Raw genomic sequence first — 21,560 nt, 5'->3', positions numbered from 1 at the left:
AAAGTGCAGTGCTGCTTCCTCTTACAATTCATAAAAGAAAGCCTTTGGACAGTTTTTGTGCTGTTCTAAGCAGGTGTTTGTCCTCTCCAAGATGCTGATCAGCTGATACCACAACACTGATTTCAGTACTTTAATGGTTCCAGCAGTTGAGCAGTTCTGATTTTCTGTAGACACAAGGCACTCGCAGCAGCTTGACCCAATGAAGATTTGTTGTTGGGTATTGAAGGTGTGCTATCAGCCGTAGAGGCAGAGAGTGCCTGGCAAAGTACTACGCCAAGGATCGGCTCGGCTTGGTGGTACAGCATCGCTCAGCCCTAAAAATAGACCGCTACTGAACAGAAAGAGAATCCCCACAGGCCTGAGTTACAAACCCCCGTTCTGTTGGTCATGTACAACAGGCAACACTCCTTGTCCCAGCTTGTAGTTCCTTCTGCCCCTCCGACAGAGGGGAAAGCAACAAATTGTATGGACAAGCCCAAATTTGAGTTTCCCCACCCCTTCTTGTGCACAACTGAACACCACAGAGCAGCCTGTTTGAATTGAAAAGATGCACAATACCTGCTGTTATTCAGGAGCAGCCCTAAGAGTCATCAAAAGTATTTCCCCAACAGGCTTCAGTTGAACTTTCTTTAGTGTACTTTTTTTTCTTACACTTTAGTGTAATTGGAACACTCTCTTTTGCTCCAGTTAACTGACTTCATGACTGATTCCACCCCCCTTACACTAACACTGCACTGAGCAGCATGTTATCTGCAAACAAAACCTTTTAACAGGCTCTCCACTTTAAAAATAAATACTGAGCTCAGAACCGGGGAACACTAACTTTCCTTTCTACTTGCATTTATCTTTCTGATTTGATCCCAAGTTATCTTTGGAAAAGAACTATGAGCACTAAATTTTAGAAGGCAACTTAGAGTTTGTTGCTGTATGACTGCTGAAGTGCAGTTATCTCAATAGTGGTCTCCTCTTTTTTTAATTCGGACAGAATGAAAATAACTTGGTACGAAAGCAGTCCTGAATTTAAGATGGTAAAAGAGGCAGTAACTTAATCCTGGCCTGAGAGGAGCTGAGGGTGTTTTGCATACCCAGGAGTGTATCAGTCATGTTACTCCTGGTTGGCACTCAACAAGAGAGAAGCAATTAATACTCTTACTGTGGTGTTTCAGAGACGGATATATAAGAATAATCATATTCTTCTCTTAAATAAAGCTGGCTGAACACCAAACCTGTGAGAAAGACGGAACTAGTTTAATTGCAATAGCTGTTCCCAATTCAAGTGAAACACCCAGAGGTATCCAAGCAAAGTTTTGGGGAAAGAAAGGACAAAGTCAAGCTTATTTGGCTAGAATACTGCCATGTATTTAAGGAAACCAGAGCCAACTACCAACACACAGCATCTTTGCTCGTTCACAGAAGAGATCTTTTTAACAGCTACGATTGTATTACTGAAATTCATAGCAAAACTTCACCTAGAACTTCAACTTGCGGTGCCGTGTCGCTGTACCTTTTTGTGGTACACAATGAAACGTAATCTTGGAACAAACACCTACCTGGAGTAACTAACACAATTCACTAAAGTTTGGTTATAAACTGTGAGGTTTCAGTAACAGTCATGTAACCGTTCCTTTCCGTTCTCACTTCTGTTAGGCCCTTGCTTGTAGGCAGAACTGTGAAAACAGAACCGAGCGCCAGATGACATGTGCAATCTGGAGTTAGAAGCACACTGGCTCAGGACTTTCTGGCTTGTTTAAAATCACATCAGATTTTATCCTGGGATATTTTATCACCTTAACGTGACCTCCCTCTCAATTCTAACCAGTCAGGGTTTAGGAATGATTCATTTGAGGAATATTCTGTTTCATATTAACCTCGTGTTTGGAAATGCTTAAGACTTTTGGCCCCAGCCACCTTTCTGGATTCTGTGCTGGCGACAGGACTTTGCTAGAGACTTGGGCGCAGCCGCCATGCTTCCGTCTCAAAGTGGATGTGAGCATAAAAAGCTAAGAACTGCCTCGGAGACCTTCTCACAGTAACAGCACCGGGACCGCACACACACTGTCATCAGGGGCAAGTTCTGCTACGTAATTTTAAAGTGTCTTTTCAAATTAAAATAGCACACAACTCAAAAATCTTAAAATCCAGTTTGGTAAGAAGTACTGGCTTACTTGAACGGGGTGCGCAAGTCTGTAATATCCCGATCTACGAACAAAACGATTTGCATTAATCAGCTGCACAATGAGTAGGGTAGTCTTTTGTGAACACGGCAGCAGCAACTCCGGATTTATCGTCTTCCAGAAACTCAGCATCTTCCACCTTGCCGTCTGCAGCAGCTTCAACCTGTTCTCCTGCCTGGACATCTTCAGCTCGATGGAGGGGGCCTTCTGCCTGCCCTCCCGTGTATGTGGGCGTGCTGTACTTCATAAGGATCGTCTTAAACTGTGCCAAGGGCGCATTTGTGCGGACTCCCATAGGATCAAAGTGGGTTCTGCTGACTCTGTATCCAGCTTCAGAGAGATAGCATAAGAACTTATTTAACCTAAAAAAAGAACAAAAAAAAAATCATTTAAAAAGGAGTTAATAAAGCAGATTCAATACAAGTTATGTAATTGTTGTCATAGTAATCTAAGACTGGAACTTAACGAAAACCTTACTTTGGCATGTTCATTCCTTTAATACTGTGTCTGTGGATATTGTAGTAAAACGCAGGGTGCTCAGCGCTGTTCTCAGCTTTCTGTCGCTTGGCGGCATTTCGAATCACTTCATTGCTTTTTCTTTTTCCTGGACCACAAAAAATACCAGTGAAACCAGGGAACACTCAGTAACACCACAGAAAATGCTAAAAGACAGTACACAGAAAAAAAAAAAGCCACACAGCGACTACACCTTTGTGTCTGCTTTTATAAGCTAGTATTTTGCAGTTAAAATCTGGCCTGAATTTTAACTGATGTGCCAGTTTCAGTAATAACAAGCAAAGTCAAGTACACTTCATGGAGTATTTAGCATTCTGCTTTTACCAGTAAATGTGATTCTGGATGAAGATACAGTAAAATCAGTATTCAGTGGGGGGAAAAAACCCCCAAGTACCAGTATTATTAAATAAACAAAAAAAATTAAAATGTGAACACTGGGTTGGGCTTAGGCATCACTTAAACTATAGTTTAATTTGAAACTGCTACAGCTATACCAAAATGATCTACTTACCAGGTACCAAGTAGGATTCTGCAGAATTATTTGGTGTTTTTATATATACACCACACTCTTCTAGAATACAATTAAAAGTCAAAATTAATTCTACTGTAAGACAGTAAAATGACAAAATATATTCAAAGAAAGAGAATACCACATTCTGGCCTGAAGCAGGAAGCGTAGGAAGAAGCATACCTATGGGTAACTTTTACATACTAACTCAGTAACTTGAATTTAGAGGGGATATTAAAAATATGATTTCATTTAATGAGTGGCACGGTGTTCCCATGCAGAAAGCCATTTCCTTTGGCACACCGATTTGCAGTCCCTGGGGAGTATGCAGAGCGTGACAGCTGGAATCTTCTCTCCCTAACAGCAGCACATGCTCCTGGATCAGGATCCACCGAAGAACTAGCAGACAGTTAATATTTCCATCTCCTTCAGGAACGTGCTGGATTTCATGGCAGTCCACCTGCCTGTGTTATGTTTATTTGGTTTCGGATCTGTCACACTGATTAAATATGTCTAACCCACTGCTACGCCTCTGACAGAGCCTGCTCTTTTTACAGCATCAGAGACCATCTGACAAGAGCTGCCAAGTCCCACGCTGCATTTAATTTTACGGATACGCTGCTGTTAGTAGTAAGTTACCAAAGAGCGGCATCTCTCTAAATCACCACAATTCTTTTTGTGAACAGTCTGCCGTTTTTCTTACCTTGTTTGTTCTCATCGCAAGGACTATGGGTAGTAAAGTGTTTTGAAGTTGTGCACTCTGCTTCACAAACTAATGTTTTTAAGAGTGGCTGAGCTTCATCCAAACCATACTGGACAGCCTCAAACAGCATTCTTCTGAGGAATCCAGTGTTAAACAGCGCTCCTGACCTATGAAATGCAAGAGAAGGGAAAAGTTAAGACTTCTTAGTGAAAGCAAAAAAGCTACTCTCAAAATCTCTTGCCCAAGTTGTTCAGCAATTATGTTACACCAAAGTGCTGCGTCAGGCTGACCGTGTTCTTAACTTCGTGATATTGAATTCCTTTGTTTACAATTACAGTAGTATTGGTCTCACGTTAAAAAAGAAAATAATCAAGATTTCAAGAATGGTAATTTTATTTCTGCCCTACTATATTGAGAAAGTCGTTTAAGCCCCACAAGAAAAGCACTGCCAACTGTCAACCATTTTTAATACTGCTTTGAAATAGTTTAAAGACTTAGCAAAAAGATTTATTCTTGTTTCTCACAAGAAAAAATTCTAAGTATTAATTATCAAGCAGTGTATTACTTACTACCATCAGCACATGGAAGGATTAATAAATTATTTAGTAAGTAAATGTTGCTTAACATTCGGCCAGTAGAGAATACACAGCCAGGTTCTCCTGTGCGAGTTGGATTACATAAGCTGCACTGAATATGAAATTTAAAGCAAGGCTGTTATTATTTATTAATTAGTTTGAACTCTATGAACAAAAGCAAAAACTCAATACCCTACTAAACGCAAAATCAGTTAAGTGTTCCCCGAATTGCTGTACCCCTTTTTGTAGTGCTATAATATCCAGCAGATTTGCATTTTTATTCTATGACTGAAAAGCTGACCCCCAGAGGTCCTTCCCTCCCAAATTATTCTCCAATTCTGTACTGTGTTCTGGACTTACCAGAGAGGACCAAGAACTACTGCCGTCTTCCCAGGCATACTGCCGTGACAATCACAAGGCAGCTGCTGGTAAGGGTTTTCTAAACAGAAAAACAGGATTTAAGTTGTTTTTTAATAGTCAGCAACGCCTACTTCACTCGCTAGAGATGACACAGAGAGGGAGCAGCAGCTTGCTTCAGGGGAGGTATTTGGAAGGACAAGCAGCAGCAGAAGTGTGACACCACTCTCCCTTCTGCCAAGCAGTGCTTAAGAGAACTTAGCGATTGATGACTTGATCTTTAATCATTGTTAAAGCATTGAAAGAAAACAAAAAAGAGCCACATAACTTCATATGTTTCTTGGCAGATTTCAAGTATCAAGGAAGTTATGAGCCTTACTACTTATATAAGCAGCTGTCCAGATTAACAGTAAATATCAACAAAAGTGTCAAACATCAGTCAATCACCTCTACAAAATACAGCCACCTACAAGTTTCCTAAGCCGCAAGTCAGCTTGCTTGCAAGGCATTAAGTAAACAATTTGTTTACTAATGAAGATCTCCACTATAACACTGTACTTACCAGTTAGTCATTTCTGTTCTTAAAGCTTTACCTCTTTTTTAAAAAAAATCTTTTTAATAACAGACTCATTATTGCATGTGCCTGCACCTGACTTTGAGCAGGACAAAGACACCACCAGTTAGTAGTTAGATATCAAAGAACCCCTAACTTTGAAACAAGGTTTTCCCATTCATATTCATCCAAACTACCACCTGGCTAGTAGCTACCTCTTTCTTTCTTTCTTTCTTTTTAATTTTTACCTCTGATTTTTGTCTCCTACCTCTGTTCACTCATGTATAGAGACAGCCCATGAACAGTCAACTGAACCTAGAGGCTGCCTTCATTTACCGCTAAGTGAATTACAGGAATGTACACACTACCAGAAAGTGGATATTGGTGTATTAGAAATACCTTCTCTGCTTCATATAATACACTCATCACTCGATTAAATGGAATTATTACTTTACTAAAAGGATATAATATAAACAAGGTCTAAACAATCACAAAACAGATACAGGAATCAGCTCTAGAAAGTGCAAAAGAAAAGCCATTTACCTTCTACCATATTACCCTCTCTCTGAAAAATTCTCTCTTCGCACCACTGGCAATGGATGAGGTATCTTATTTTCTTTGCCGAATTATCTGCAGGAGATGGTCCCCGTAAAACTCTGACCACTACTAGAACAAAGTGTTCTAGAGCTACGGCGAGTAAGACTTCAATGCCTTTGTTACAGCGAGCTGCAGCTCTATGAAAGAGAAACATTCTCAGGTCAGTATTTGTGCTCTGGCATTTTGAAGACCTCCGTATGCTTTATTTCCTCCCCATCTTTCCCAAGCAGTCAGTTCTCCCATCCTCTCGCCTGTAGCTTTTTTCCCTAATCAGGGACCAGGTTTTATGTCTGCATTTATCTAATAGACTGAATTTACTGAGAATATCTATATGCAAATGACTAATTTTACAAGTTAGTAATTACATTAATCTTTTTAACCACAAGCACAAGGATCTGTAGTTACTATCAGTTTCCATTAAAGCAAGTCTAACTGCAATGCTTAGCTAGAAGCCATTCAAGCAGTTTAATTAATATTTTAAAGTCTTGTGCAGTACTAAAAAGACCACAAAATTGACAAAGGAATAAAAGTTTGCAGGTAGGCAAGTCCCAAACAATTCTATGATTCTAATTTTTACATTACCACCCCTCCCCACCATTCCCAAACCCTCCCCTATTTATGCATTTTCACCTTGCCCAGTCTTTTAGTTTAAAACTTACATTATCCCCTAGCAGCACAAGAATTATGAAACATTAATTTTGCATCAAGAAGTCTGGCTTTTAGAACTAAGGAGTTCTGGAAACTGAACATGTACAACCTACAGCAGAAGTCTCAAGTTTTATATCACTAATACTTTTTAATAAACTTCTACCAGAAATTGAGCTGATTTATCAGTACCTTGTCACAGCAGCAATTACTATTCTGGCTGCCAGTTCCTTGTAGTACTCTGTTCTGACAATATTACATCCATAATGACGCAGGGCAACGTGTTGAGCCTTTGCATACAGAGAACTGGTGTCTGTGGACGTCAATGACACAATTCCAAGATTTCTCACATTTCTAAAGGCAGAATCCAGATAATTCACAGAAGTTCCATAGGGGTCCAAATGACTGAAAAGAAAGGAAGTCCCACTGAGTATCTACAGATGCTCAAGAGTTTAGTTTAATCTCAGGAAAACACTACTTTGTAAGCTTCACCTATGGTCATATTTGCATCCTGACCCAACGACTATTTCAAGTTACGAGAACATTGGCCTGATGCTTACACCTTTATCCTTAAAGCAAAGGGAAACTTCTAAAAGCAAAAATACCTTCACACGTATTCATTCCAGTTTACGTACTAAATAATTAGCCTAATTTTTCACCTGAATACCTTTTGCTTAATTAGCTTAGATCTACATGTTAATAAATACAAAAAATCCAATCACTATTTTTGATGTCTGTATATGGTCTTGAATGTCTGCATCTATAAAGCCAACTTGGAAGAATTAGCCTACATTAATTGAAAACTAATATGCTGCAAAATGGATTCAAACAAGAGACACAATAAAGTCCTACACGATGACATGCACGGATGTGAATTTTAAACTAATTAAAAGTTTTAAGAAAAATAAAGGATTAATTTGACATTTCTCTTTATCAAGCAGACAATGAAGTTATACAAAAAAATAGTTTGGTTTAAATTTTCATGTACATTTATAGCCAATTCCAGATGTCAGAAGGGCTTAATATTTTTCCAGCTATTTCAATTAATGTTCTGTTCCCACACCATTTATGGGACAACAAAATGACATTTAAAATACCATGGGACCATTGGTTGCTTCTTTCATTCCAGCTTCCCTAATTAATCATTCACTGGGAGATGGGGGGTGTCACTACCAAGCCAGAAAATTATCAACAGAAAAAATTCAACACTTACATAAAATCAAACGATCTCAAATGCATTATAACATTGGCATCCATTTTTGTCACCTCAATGGTGTCAGTATTTTCTTCTCCATCTCCCAGAGCTTCATCATTGTCATCTTCCTTAGTGTTCAGTTTCACCTTCATTTTGTTTAAATGGCAGTTTTCCTGAATCATTGTCACAGAATTTTCATTACAATCATTAATTGTAACTTTCACAGAACTCCTGAGATGCTTTGCCCATTGTAATCCCATTATACCTAAGGAAAGACAGAATTGTAACTCCATGACAGAATAAGGAGTTGGTTTCTGGGTTGCTGAACACACCAAGAAAAAAAAAAATGCATCCTTGCAAATGTTTCTAATACAGAAGTGTGCACTATGCAAATTTTGTCACGTTCCTGCAAAAACGTGTTGGTGACCTTCTGCCTCAGCACAGAGTGACAATGGAGTTTGTCAAGGGACAGTCTATCTGTCACCATCTTGTACAATAATTGGGGTTATAAACTGAAAGACCTGTGGTATTTGCAAGCAGCTGACCCACGATCTGCAGGAAAGCCCCTTGGCTCGTTTAACACTCCAGAGCAGCAGACAGATGCCTGTCACAGACCAATAGTAAACAGGGTAATAGCTACTGTCAAGATTTTTTAAGCTGCCTCCAAATATTTATTGCTGACTGCCCTGATTTCAGCTGAAAAAAAAAATAGAAGCATTACTTCACAACATCTAAACCAATATGTGTTACCAACATTATTCTTGCACTTGGGAAGTCTGGCCTAGTACAGAATGGTGATAAATTCACCATTGGAATTTTTATGCAGAGTGCTGAGCAGTTACTGCTATTCTCAACTATAACCTTAAGTTAACAGCCGTTGGCTGATAAATGAGGCAGCAATTCAGATCTCTCCAGATTTTTGTTACAGATGGTTAATAGACACTGATGTAACTACTGTACATCTAGTTCACGTTCAGAAATGTTGCAATTAATTACAAGGCGATTCTGATAAAGAAGCTTGGATTCATCACCATTTTTAAACCACAGGTTGATTTTACAGCCATATTCCACAGCCACAGAGCCACAAGAGATTTGTGACCTCGGATGCAAGTTTAGGAAGGTGTCACTTCATGGACGTTGAGGCAACTGATTTTAAGGAGACAACTAAACTTTGATTTAATGTTATTTACAGTCTTTTTAAAAGGCCTAATAGCAGGCTCTTGACAGCCGATATTTTTTTTTTGTATGGAAACTAACGACAGCTTGCCTAAGGAAGAAAATTATTGTATACCTCAGATTATTTTTTAATATCCGGTGTCGGTTACTACTGATTTCTGCAGCTTCATACTATTGGATATTAGCCAAAAAAATTAAAGAAATTGACTTTACCCGTGGCACCAAAAGCATCCAAACATTCTATCGGTTTTCGTTCTTCAGCTAGAACGGCTAGTGCGCAGAATATCAGTTGCCTTGAAAATAAAAAAGAATGGTCATAGTAAGTAAGCTGAGAGGATATTTTTTCCTTCCTTTTCCTTATTTATTTTCCTTGAACATAATACTAGAACATTTAAGCTAAACTCTTACCTTTTTCACAGAAGAACTGTAAAGCAAAAACTTCAACTGCCCTTAAAAGTTTAATTCTACAGCAGGATATTCATAAAGTAAGGTCTGGAATCAACTTATCAGTGACTCCAACACTGGGAAAAGTGGCCAGCATTCAAGAGTAAATAGTGGTTTTCCTTACTTTCCCAGCACAATCTGATACTACCCCACTCATGGCCCTGTGCTTAAAACATGTCAGAAGTTATTGTAGAGCAATGGAATTCCACTGTGTTGAGGAACAGGCCTTGTTTTTTAGACATAGCCATAACCTTAAGTGCAAAGGCCTTCTTCAGACGCCTTCTTAGCTTTCACAGACGCCATCTGAAGCGACTTTAAGCCTGGAAGCTCAAATATTGTCAGCACGGTGAGGATGAGGGGTCAGAACGGGCTGACGCCCAGTCCCATGCCTCGGTGTCAATGCTTGCACATTTCAGGTGTGGTACAGACACTATTTATGACTCTCCTTAAAAAACCAGAATGTTTCTTCCTCCATCTTTTTAAATGCAAATAAAGAGAAGACTTGAGAGCATCAGAGTCCCAAAAGAAAAAGTCCTAGAATATGAAAACTGTAAATGGGTATGCTGCTGTTCAGTTAAAGGAGAGAAAGCAGTGACTATCCGTAGTTATCTTGTGGAAGTTCACAGAAAAACATCTGAAGTGTATACAATGAAGTTAGTTTTCAACTGTGCTCTTCTCTTCAAATCCTATCCTTTTCCATAAACTACTCATTACATAAATATACTTAATTGCTTCAGAAGTGACAATATTTCCCACATAGTCTTCTTGGGTTTAAACATTATTTATCATGACTCTTCTGATGGAAACCTTTCCAAATCAAATGAAAATATCCAAGCAGTAAATTAAAAGCACTTCCAAACAGAATTCTTCTCCCAGGAACCACACCTTATTACTCACCAATGCCATCTCTCCCGCCCTTTGAACAAAAGTTTCACAGGATTTGCTTTTCGAAACACATGAGTATTTTTCACTAAAAATTCACCATCCCTCTGGTGCATCCTCCCACTCCATTCTCTCACCTGTTGAGTTTCATTTTAGGATTAAAATAGGAATCTGTTTTCTGAGGTGTGGAGTAGTTGGGAAGAACCTGCACATCCGTGGCCAACTCTTTGAGCACTTCATGAGAAGACTTGGGTGCAGGAACTAAAAGAAAGCAATTGTGGGGGAAGGAAAAGAGTTTGTAAGAATTGGAAGTTAGCATTAGCACATTTGATAAATTAAATTGAAAATTTGCTCCCATATAGCAAGAAGTCTGGGTTACGCAGTAATCCAACTGGCACACATGGATCAGTTAACTAGTACACAGGGGGGAAAAAAAGCTGGCAACAATTTCTCTTCCAGTCCCAAGAGTGGCAGATAAGGATCAAGCTCTACCTCAATTTTTCTTCCCATAAAATACCAGATTTGTTTCTCAGTTGGGCTCCTACGTACCCACTCAAATTTAAGAGAGCAAGCCCCTGAGCCTGAGGCTTAGCACATTTGTCTTGCATGTTCAAACATAATACATTGCTAATTAATTAAAACCCTATTAACACAGTCCTGGATATTTATCGGTGAACTACGGAAATCCCTCAAAATCCTTGATCTGTAAGTTACCAAACAGCTTCACAAAACATGTATAGACAGCACAAGCAGAGGGACAATTTCGGCACTTATGCTTTGGGTACATTCACAGCCCCCAAGTGTTGCTGAATTGCCTCCAAAGCAAGAAATATCTGACCTCTGGATTTCTCTACTCCCTGTTAGAAAAATAGCCACATACATTTTGTTAAAAAAATAACGAATGGGTCACTCTTTACTGACAGCTCTGAAGGGAATGATATAGAGATTAATCTATTTCACAACACACACTCTATTAAAGTTAAAGGTATGCATACATACTGCTATCACTTCCTAGACACACAAACTGATCCCCCAGACACTAAACTACTACTCCTAAACTGCATATTGGTAACAGAGACAAGTGTGACCCTCACAGCTCCCAGCCTCATCTTTATTATATCTGTCTTGGTTTCAGCTGGTTAGTTTCCTAGCAGCTGCTGTGTTTTGGATTTAGTATGAGAATAATTTGATAACGCATATTGTCTTAGTTGTTGCTAAGTGATGTAAAAAAGGCAAGGACTTTTTCAGCTTCCCACATAAGTTGAGAGGAAGCAGAGACAAGCTGGCCAAAGGAATATTCCATACCACAGATGTCATGCTGGGCAATCAAATCAGTCTCACCACATCAGGTGGTGAGAGCGACGTGTGCTGTATCACTTTACTTTGTCTATTATTTTACCATTATTATTCTCCTCCATTACTCTATCTCAACCCACGATTTCCCGCCCCGTTCCTTTTCTCCCTCTTCTCCCTACCTTACTGGGGATGGGGAGCGAGCAAGTGGCTACATGGTCCTAGTTACTGGCTATATAATTAATTATATAATTAATGTAAATAATTACTATAATTAATAATTCCAATTATTTAAAATTCTTCCAATCTAGTTTATACAAGTTTAGAAACAAAAATCTAGTTCTGGAGAAAGTCAGACAGGATCATCATTTACTAAACAACTATGGACAGCTCTGTCATGACTCTCCAGAACTAAAAGTTATCTTGGTTTGTGAATTCATGCTGATGCAATTGGGATAAAAAGCCAAGGATTTTTATATTGCAGATTTACGCAAGACTGATTTACAAACACACACACAGCCAAATACATAGACATCAAATTCTCTATACAGATTGTTTTTCATGGATTCCATGTCCTCCATTGTTTTGGAGAGACAGAAACCTGTATTTCCAATATTAACTAATTGTGAATGCAATATTATTCACCAACAAGAACAGAGTAGCTGTTCCATGCAGAGACTAAATCACAACACTGCTACACTTTTGAGGAAAAGATAGTGTTTTGAAATATTAAGGGCAGATTTCTCATTCATAAGGCTAAATCCATTTTGGAATTTTTTTCATGTCTCTCACCCACATATCAGTTATTCCACGTGGTAGATAGTATAAAAAGACGGAATGTTTTATAGAAGAACCTACCTGTAATAAACCTTGATTCAGTTTCTCCTTTATTCACATGACGATTAATATGACCTATCATATCAGTTCTTCGTGTGATAGTTGCTGAACAGATGATACAATGGTAATGGGCTCCCATCTTTGAAAGTGTCTGTAAAATATGATATGCATAGTTTCAGAATAGATAAAAATGGTTAAAGTAGAACTATACCTGAACACAGGCACATGAAGAAATCATCTGTCTGTTATCTCTAGTGCATACAAAATATTTTGAACCTGCAGGACTGTACACAATCACACCAGCAGAGCCCGCACAGCACAGCTATCCTGCCACAGCACCAAAAGCAATTAAACTCTGCCCAAACTCCACATACTCAGCACACAGGGAAGGAACTGAGAAGCATCCCTCACCTGGCCTAATGAACCCTTTATCTCTTCCACACAAAGCTGCTGTTTATTCCCAACTGTGACAGCATTTTACCCACCAAAATAAGAGAGATACAACTACATTCAACTACTCAAAGGTAGTATATCAGATACTTATATTCTGGACCGATAAACTTCTGGTATCCCACACTGGATTATTTTGAGGAGTATTTTGAGACCAAGTACATGGCAGAAGTTCCCCTAAATATCCCATTCCCCCCTACTTTGTAGGGTAACGTATTTCTGTGATTCAGCCCTTTTACCTGGTCTCCAACGAGGTTTGGTTTTACTGGATGACAAGGTAAGTGGCAGATGCACATTCGGTACCCTGGAAAACAAATTCTTGTCACACCACAGTACAACAAGTAAATGGAATGCAAATTTCCTATACTGCAAACTCTGATTCAAAATCTTCTTTATTTTTAGGGCACGGTCTCATTTAAGATTCCCAAGTATTGCCACAAGACAGTGACAAGAGAACATTACCAACTATATGATAAACTCACCTTCCACACATTTATCAGCTAATTATACACATATATAGTTTTTTTCATATTTTAAAAAATTATAAGCAATTCATTTTAATCCTACACAGCTATGCTTAGTCTTCTGGCTATATGGTATATAACTTCCAATGGTACTTGTGAGTATTTTACAAAAGTATTGTTACCTGGCTAAAAGACTTGTGTGAATACTCCTATAAAACATACGTTCCACAGTTTAAAGAAAAAAAAACCCAAACAAAACAACAAAAGAGACACCTGCTAGTGCATGCAAAACCAGAACTCCAGTCAGATAATTTTTAATTTAACTTTAATCTTGTCCATCTTCTGATTAGTCATTCTATCTCCCGCAAACTCATGCACCTAGTTCTTTAAAAACCACTCTTTCTTTTCCTTCTTAAACTTCCTGTAGGGATTTCAATGCATCTTAACAAGTAGATCACAGAGTTTGTTAAAAAAAAAAAAAACAGATAAAGATACTAAATACAGATACTAAATAAATACATTAAGTATTTATCTGAAGCCAGGGAACCTTTATGATGAGCCAAAAATGACCACATGTGCGCTTGTCTGATTATTAATAGAACCAAAACACTTTCATTATATAAATATTTTAGATTTTATAGTAATTTTCATGACATGACAAGCAATTATTTTTTTATATGAGAAAACACACAACTGTAACTATTTTGTCATGTAGAATACCAAGCTATTTTACATTTATATTTTACACTCACGTCAAAATTCATTATGACAAAATATGGTTCTCATTCAGAGCTGGTAACAAGATGCTGAAGTCAAGAAAGTTTAAAAAGATTAAACACAGAACAATGTCCTACATGTCCACCATTTCTTCTAGTGTTTACTATTCAAATACTATTACCATTACCTTCAAATTCAACAGACACTTTCCAGTGCAAATTCTGAAGGTGACGATGGAGTTTATGACTATAGCAAGCTTTGAATTTCTCCTCAGGACACAATGGACAAGGCTTTTTTTCATCTGAAAACACAAATAAAGAATAAGTATGAGAAACATATCAAGTGCAGTTACCACCGATGGCAATGGGGAATGACAGCACTACCAGAGAGTAATTCCCCAGGGTATATTCTAAATCCAGCAAACACAAAGGTCAAATTTATGGATTGCCTCTTTTTACTCCACAGAATACAGCCAAGAACAACTATTACTTTAAAGATCATTAACTTCTGCAACCATTACTTTTTGTTTTCTAGTATTTTTTACTCCAGCAATGAGGCTAATACAACTTCTGCAGAATAAAAAATTTTATAGATCAAGTCTAGAGACTTACAGTGATTAAAAAAATACCTCAAGAGGTTAGAACAAGAATTTGTCTTCCCCCCCTCCTCAATCTTTTAGATAAAACAAGCACCCAGTATCTTTTTAAGCTGCAAAAAAAAGACAGTGTACTTTATGATAAAAAAAAATTTTTCTTCTTGGAAATCTTGCATAAGGGACAAAAAAGCAAAGGCAAGATTATCTGACATCAAAGGTGTTGAAGCACTTGAAGTACTAACCAAAATAAAAACTAGTTATTGGGAGACTTATGTTGTAGGGCTGCACACAGGAATGATGTTTTAGAGCATGCACACATCTGCTCATGGGTCTTAAGACTGCTAAATGTCAAACAGCCTCTCATGCAGAATTTAGCAGAAAAGCCTGCATGTGTTCAAGTAACACTGGATAGATCCTGAAATATGGCACAGAACATGGGGACCTATAATAATAATTGCTTATCTTAGGCTTGCACAACCGCAACATTCCTCTTTTATTACTTTTTTATGAGTGGATTACTATATCCACACAGAATCCCATGCCACTGTAGCCAACAGAGGCAGTCTACAGCTCACCGAATAAATAACCAGTGTTCTCTAATGTTGATCAGCCTCTTTTATGATTTACTGGATATCAAATACATGAGGCGATGGTAATAAATACAAGTCAGTTCATTATCACACATGGCAGAAGAAATAAAAAATTACTACTGGGAATAGACAAGGGAATAGTGATTTTCTTATTGCTACCATGGATTTACATATAACTCGGTTCAGCAACAGCTGCAAGTACCAGAGTTATGAGATGCTTATGACCCATCTCCTCATTAAAAATGGAACTATGTAAGTTTTTAGCATATTTGTCAGTAAAATTAGAGAGACATGGAAGCAGGCTGTTATTTCCATCAGTGGCCACTCTAAAAATTATTAAGGCGCAAAAGCCATATGATACAAAGCCTGTGTGGACCCTGATGATCCTTTTCCTTGATCTGTGAATAAAACCTAGTTTCAGTTGACAGGGCTGCCACTGACAGCACTACATACACACATGTAATCAGTGAAAATATAAAGGTTGTAATAAAAACACCTTGCAGTCTTAAAGCAATCCTCCAATATACATCTGGATCAGAAGTGAATACAGGGGGGGAAAATATAGAGAAAACATCTGAAACAGAATATATATTTATTTAAACACTGCAAAGACAACAATTAGCTTCCCTGTTACCGTGGCACTTGAAGTAAAATAAAAATGAGATTAAGCTGCTGATATAGCTAGAATTAAAATTTTGCTGATCCATGCACACCGCCAACATTAGAAATGCTACAATGCAGAGGAAAAAGATGTGAAGGAATCATTAAGGCCTTAAATTTTACTGAAGGAAGTACAATATTCAATAAGCAAGGGAACAAATCAAAGTTTTTTTTCTTTTTTTTACAAAACCCCTAGTCTTCAAGCATAAATATATAGTGTGTTAAAAATAAAAGTTAAGAACAAATGTAAATACCTGAAACATGATCTGTGTTCTGAGATACTGCCACAGTAAACTCACCTTCTTTCAGGTTAGCTAGTTTCTCTAGATCAGCAAGATGTCTTTGAATTGAAATATGTTTCTCTAAAAAGCAGAGAAATTTAGAAGTTAAACATTCGTAGTTAAATAATTATTTTTAGTTTGCTGCTATTTTTCTATGCATCATTTCAAATCTAATGCTATTAGAGAAAGACTATAGTACCAACTGGAATATTTGTTTGTATCCCTTAACTTCCATGGTAGGAGGAATGACTGCAAAATTAATCGTCAGAATAGTTCTTTAATAAGATCCATATATTTCTATACAAGCATCTACTTGCTTTTTAATGCTGACACATTAAATTTATGAAATGGGAAGGACCTTTGTTTGAGTAGAACAAGCTGAAAAGATGACATCACATTTCACTTACTCCCAATTTTACTGCTCGGCATAAAAACAACCTATGAACTGTCTGGCAAAACTAAAGTATCAGCTAGAAGTGGACCAATTTTAAGTAACAATTATTCACTGTATAGCCACGACAAATTCAATTCTACCACTTTTTTTTCCTCCTTAGGGGACTGTTTAACCATTAAATTCACCTCCCAATTTTTCAACTTGCCAGGCAATGGGAACAGTGGAGAATTAGCCTATCCAATAAATCAGCTTTGTTGGCTTCAGCGAACACAACACATCAGTTTACAGTAATACCAATTCTGTAGCAATTTTAATCCTTTACAATGTTTTTACAAGATTAGTCTTCAGTTGTTCTTATGTGAAACAAAGATAGCAATTGATCAATGCGCTCAAGATACAGAGGTGAATCTGAATTCTAGGGTTAAGAGCAGTTCCCAGCTTTTTTTTAGATACAATAGATTTTCCCTGCTCTCTGTGGTGCTTCTGCATCAGAGCCTAATGTAGATCATGCCTCATCTAACTGTGGCTTGTTTCCTGTCACTGTGTACGTGCAAACTTCCACAGCAATTTCTAGAAATGTTAGTTAAGGGGAAAATAGCATCTCATTTGAGAGATATTTCCAATGCCTTAGGAAAATATTTTATTTAAATGAATGGGAAAAGGTATCCATACCTATCAGATGTATGGAAAATGAAGATTTCAACACATTCCCTTTACCTTTCTTCTCCACTATTTCTACCTTTTCTCCTCCTTTCCTCAAGCACACAACACAAATACTCTTAGAGAGTTTATTAGCAAACCTCTTGGATAATCAGACGATACATCCAAAATGTTGCTATCCGATTCCCTTGTGGATTCTTCCTCCATTCCTTTTTCTTCAGTTTCCATTTCTGACCCAGCATCTTTCATATCCACGTTGTTGCTTTTCTCTTTTCCAGAGACAACCACGCCATCTTAACAAAATCAGACCAAAAAAACCACTAAAAGCGTTGTTGATATAACAAAGTCATACAAATATGTTCATTTGTTTCCAATAATTTGATGCTTCTAACAGGCAAAAATGACTACAAGGGGAAAAACAATACCTAAATAGTATGTTGGAGAATGAGATTAATTATCACTCATCCTTGGAAATTACTGTGAAATGCTGCCATCCTGGACAGATGAAACTGTTTGCCCATCTGGATCATCAGATGTTTAAACTTAACATAACAATATTTACATGTTATTTTCTGGCAAAAAGCAGTCCTAGCAAGACACAAAGCAGGCAATGAGGAGGTCCAAATACTTGTAACAATATACTAGCAACTAGTTTAGAATTCTTTATGACTACTTGAACAATCTGAAAAAAGGAGGGGAGTGAGGAAAGAATTTTCTACCACCAGGGGCTGTGATGATAGTTAAGCGCTGGTGCCATCAGCATTTGCAAATGAATGACTTCTCTGGGGTAGCACCCAGATGGGCCTATTGAAAAATTTCAAAAGGACTTAAAGAGGCTGAGCAATAGGCAATAAAATGACAAAAAATAATCAAGTGGTGGACTTGGGGGAAAAGAAAAATTTTGATTTGACATACAGATGGACTTTCCTCAATCAACTGACTTTAGGAAGTTGAAAGTCCCCGCTAAGCCTGCATACCGAACGGTATTGCCCCTGAGACAAAAGACTTTCGAATAGACATGGCTGAACTAGCTAAGTTTCAAAAAAGGAGCGACAAGAAATAACAAAGCAATGGCATTACTGCTTACTATTGAAAGCAACAGAGCAGGTTATTAGTATACGCAGAGAGAGGGCACAAGTCAACCATCCACTCTCTATTCCAACAAAAAACCCAGGATGCACCAAATGGAGGTATCAGCTGGAAATTCAGCGCAGAAGATTGTTCTCTACAAAAGCTACTGTTAACACTGCAGAGCTCCCTGCCACAGGCCGCCGCGGGTGCTGCAAGTCTATGAGCGCTAAAGTGAGAATTTTACGGAAGAGAAATCCATCTGGGATTTTAAATACAAAACCACGACCTTTGGCTCGAGAAAACAAGGAGTAACAAACTCTTCTGTGTTTTAAGATCTTTCTGGAGGATACATTGATGTGTGCCTGCTCTATTCTGCTAGTCTTCCTTAGCCATCTACTCCTGGCCACTACTGAAGGCAGAATAAGGGCTGGAAGGATCTTCCAGCAGTTCTTACAATTCCCCTAGGGTTTTTTGCTTGTTTGCTTTTAAACATTGCAATTGGATACCAATCTTTGCTATTAAAAAAAATCAGAAAGAGGAAATGGAAGGAATACCTGAAGACAGGGGTTAGAGAAATTGTTTAGCCAGACAAAAGCATAAAGTAAAATGATTTCATCTACCTTAAAATATATCAAGACCAGCACTGCTTCTCAGAGAGCACTGCTGTAATTCTCACAGATCTATTTATAAGCTGACAACTCACTTGTATTTCCTGCCTACTTTTCAATTAAAAAGTTGTAAGATGCCTGGTGATAGTTTTTACACGTTTTAATAATAGAAAGACAGAAAGAAAATGAAGTAGAAAGATTTTTGGCAATAAATCCATAAGAAGAGCAATGATTGACTATGACTACATGTGCTGTGAGAAAAACTGATAACACTGTTACAAAAACGCATAGTGAGAGCATAGCAATGACTGAAGTCCACCAGCTGGACTGCCTGCATCTTCACAGCAAGTGTATAGGTTAAAATGCTGGAAAAGGAGAGTATGAATACAGGTACATAGAATTTGTATATATACCTACATAAAAAGAGGTTAACTTTCACATTTAAGGGTTAAAAAAGGCAGGTTGTTACCAAAGCAAGATTGCAGAATCCTTAAAAGGCCCATCAGGAGTCACTGATGATGCACAAACATAATAATGTTTTAAAAAGCTTAAATTATCCTTTTTTTTTTTTTAATTAGAAGCGTCAGTTCGCTTGATCGGTAAGATCGCAACAGCAAATGACTAGCATCAATGGCAGTTTTGGCGCGGCTGGAAACACTGGCACAAGCAGTGTAAGCACAGTTTGGCAGAAAAAACTGAGAAAACCTCCGTTTGGGGCAGAGGCACACACCACCGCCCCCCCCGCAGGCCTCGCTTTGCAACGGCTTGAAATAATAAAATATTATCAACCACACGTGCAAAAGCCTCGTTGAGGGAGGAAAGGGGGACACGCAGGTGCTGGCTGCGCGGTTTCGCGGCTCCCGAGCGCGGAGGGAGGCGCCGAGGCCGCGGCCGAGGCTCAGCCCCGGGGCCGGGCCGGGCGCACGTGTGGCCCCGCCGCCTGCCCCGCACCGGCCCGATTCCACACAAAGTCGTGAGGAACGGGGAAAAGGGGGCTCCGCTCCCCTCGCGGCGCAGGCGGGGGGAGAAAGGAGACGGCGCGGGGAAGGCGGTTCCAGGCGCCCGGCTGCAAATTCAAACCCTTACAGGGTTCTCTTACAGCGCTTCTCCCTCCTGCACCTCCGCATGGCGCCCGCCCGCCCGCAGCATCTCCCGGGCATGGCGGGGCCGCGCACACCCGGCGAAAGGAGCTGCGGCCGCCGCCGCGCCGTTCCCCTCAGCGGAGGCCCGGCTCCCGCCACCCTGGCTCCCGCCACATCGCCCGCCCGCTCACGGCCCCCCGCGCCCGGCCCTCACTGAGCGCTGCGGTCTCGCTGCCGCCTTGGGGCTTCTCCTCGTCGCTGTCCTCCTGCCCCGGCTGCCTCCGCTCGGGGGAAAGCTGTGCTAGCGAGGCCCCCACAATCTCCTCCGCTGCCATCTTCTCCGCAGAAAGCCCACTGGTCGGGCGCAGGAAGGCGAGTCGAGGCCCAGAGATGCGGCGCCGTCCCCACACGCGTCTTATTCGGGAGGGGGGCGGTGCTGAGGGGGGCGGGCGGAGAGGCCCGGCGGCGGCGGCCGGCACGTACAGTGGGAGAGGAGGTGGGCCTGTGCCGACTACATTTCCCAGAGCGCTTCAGGGCTCCGGCTCCTGACGGGGCCTGGGCCTTGCCCAGCGCGCCCCGCGGTGGGGAGGGGTTGGGGCCGCGGCGGTTCCCGCAGGCGAACAGCGGGCTAGGCTGAGTCTGACAGGGAGGCGGCCGGCGTCAGAGCGGGGCCGCGCTCGGGGTTCCCTTGAGGCCTCTCCACCAGGACCGTCCGTTCCGAGGCCGCCCGGCGCGACGGGGCTGCGGGGCGCGGAGCCGCTGCCCGCCTCGGCTCTGACTTCTTCGGCGGGAAGGTGCGTCCGAGCTGCTTGGCTGTGAGGGGCGGCCGCCCCGAAGCCGGGGAGGAGGCAGGCAGGGAGGCAGGGGGTGCTGGCAGCCGGCGGGCGGGGTGTGGGAGGCCGGCCGGCCTCTGCTCTGAGGGGCAGCGGGGTCCCGCTTGTGTTCGCCCTTCCCTCACGCCTGGGGTCGGGGGCAGGAGCCTGCTGCCGTTTAGCTGCGGCGGAGCAGCAGCTTTTCCTTCAGTTACTTGAAGCGGCCCATGTTGGAGGCTGTCTTAGGGCCCTGTGTTTACTTTGTCTTTCTGCTCTATGGCTGAGCTGCTTCTTGTGGGCTTGTCTGTGTAGGTAGTTGACCTGGGCTCTGGAAACGCGCCTCTAGATCTTTGGAAGCTTCTGGTGGAGCTGTCTTACAGCCCTCTTAAACCTCCTCGCGTTCGTGGTAGGCTCGCAGGAGTAGTTTGTGTGGTGCGAGTTGTCACGATGTTCCCTCCGCCTCAGGGGAAGGGAGGGGGGGCCTACGGTGAGAGGTATGTAGTTGGAACTGCTTTAAAACTTGACGGTTGTATGACTAAATGTTAAAGGATGTTTGTCTCTATTAATCGGGTATGTTTGCTGTACAAAATATGTGTCTCTGGAGCAGATGGTAAAATAATTGCCATCCTTTTTTTTCTGTGAAGTTCTCTTTAGTAGTGCGATGTGAATAATTAACCCAGCTGAAATCTGCTGTGGATCTGTAATGAGAAAACAGAAGAAG

At 40.4% G+C, this 21,560-nt stretch overlaps 2 protein-coding genes across 8 annotated transcripts in view; one reads left to right on the top strand and one right to left on the bottom strand.

The window, feature by feature from the left end:
- Nucleotides 1-1,258: 1,258 nt before the first annotated feature.
- Nucleotides 1,259-20,540, bottom strand: TRMT1L (tRNA methyltransferase 1 like). Of its 2 annotated transcripts, none has more exons than XM_054213329.1 (16): nucleotides 20,242-20,540; nucleotides 17,407-17,559; nucleotides 16,186-16,293; nucleotides 14,274-14,387; nucleotides 13,145-13,209; nucleotides 12,477-12,606; nucleotides 10,463-10,586; nucleotides 9,213-9,292; nucleotides 7,842-8,088; nucleotides 6,821-7,033; nucleotides 5,930-6,120; nucleotides 4,837-4,915; nucleotides 3,902-4,068; nucleotides 3,202-3,261; nucleotides 2,652-2,778; nucleotides 1,259-2,536 (listed from the first exon to the last, which is right to left on the bottom strand). In XM_054213329.1, exons 1-16 carry the CDS (start codon nucleotides 20,360-20,362, stop codon nucleotides 2,221-2,223), a joined length of 2,295 nt encoding a protein of 764 aa, XP_054069304.1. In that variant the 5' UTR covers nucleotides 20,363-20,540; the 3' UTR covers nucleotides 1,259-2,220. The 2 variants fall into 2 exon arrangements, with proteins under 2 accessions (XP_054069304.1, XP_054069305.1); XM_054213330.1 differs by having other exon boundaries at nucleotides 1,261-2,536; nucleotides 16,231-16,293; nucleotides 20,242-20,536.
- The window catches only part of SWT1 (SWT1 RNA endoribonuclease homolog), a 35,464-nt gene continuing 34,435 nt past the window's right edge, over nucleotides 20,532-21,560 (top strand). For 4 of the 6 annotated variants that reach the window (XR_008468263.1, XR_008468264.1, XM_054213327.1 and 1 more), the window contains exon 1: nucleotides 20,533-20,821. The gene's annotated coding sequence lies outside the window, so the exon portion shown is untranslated. Of the gene's footprint in view, nucleotides 20,822-21,560 lie in introns of all 6 variants that reach the window. The other 2 variants (XR_008468261.1, XR_008468262.1) reach the window with 1 other exon arrangement.

Source organism: Rissa tridactyla, chromosome 8 (genome assembly GCF_028500815.1).
Source record: "Rissa tridactyla isolate bRisTri1 chromosome 8, bRisTri1.patW.cur.20221130, whole genome shotgun sequence".
Lineage (NCBI taxonomy): Eukaryota > Metazoa > Chordata > Aves > Charadriiformes > Laridae > Rissa > Rissa tridactyla.
This window is presented reverse-complemented; position numbering and strand designations above follow the sequence as displayed.

Excerpts from the sequence above, each read along its gene's own strand:
- TRMT1L (XM_054213329.1), bottom strand. The coding sequence starts at position 20,362 with ATGGCAGCGGAGGAGATTGTGGGGGCCTCGCTAGCACAGCTTTCCCCC. Across the intron at positions 6,121-6,820 it reads GTAATTGCTGCTGTGACAAG|AGCTGCAGCTCGCTGTAACA; the intron begins GTACTGATAAAT and ends TCTCTTTCATAG. Across the intron at positions 3,262-3,901 it reads TTGCGATGAGAACAAACAAG|AAGAGTGTGGTGTATATATA; the intron begins GTAAGAAAAACG and ends ATTGTATTCTAG.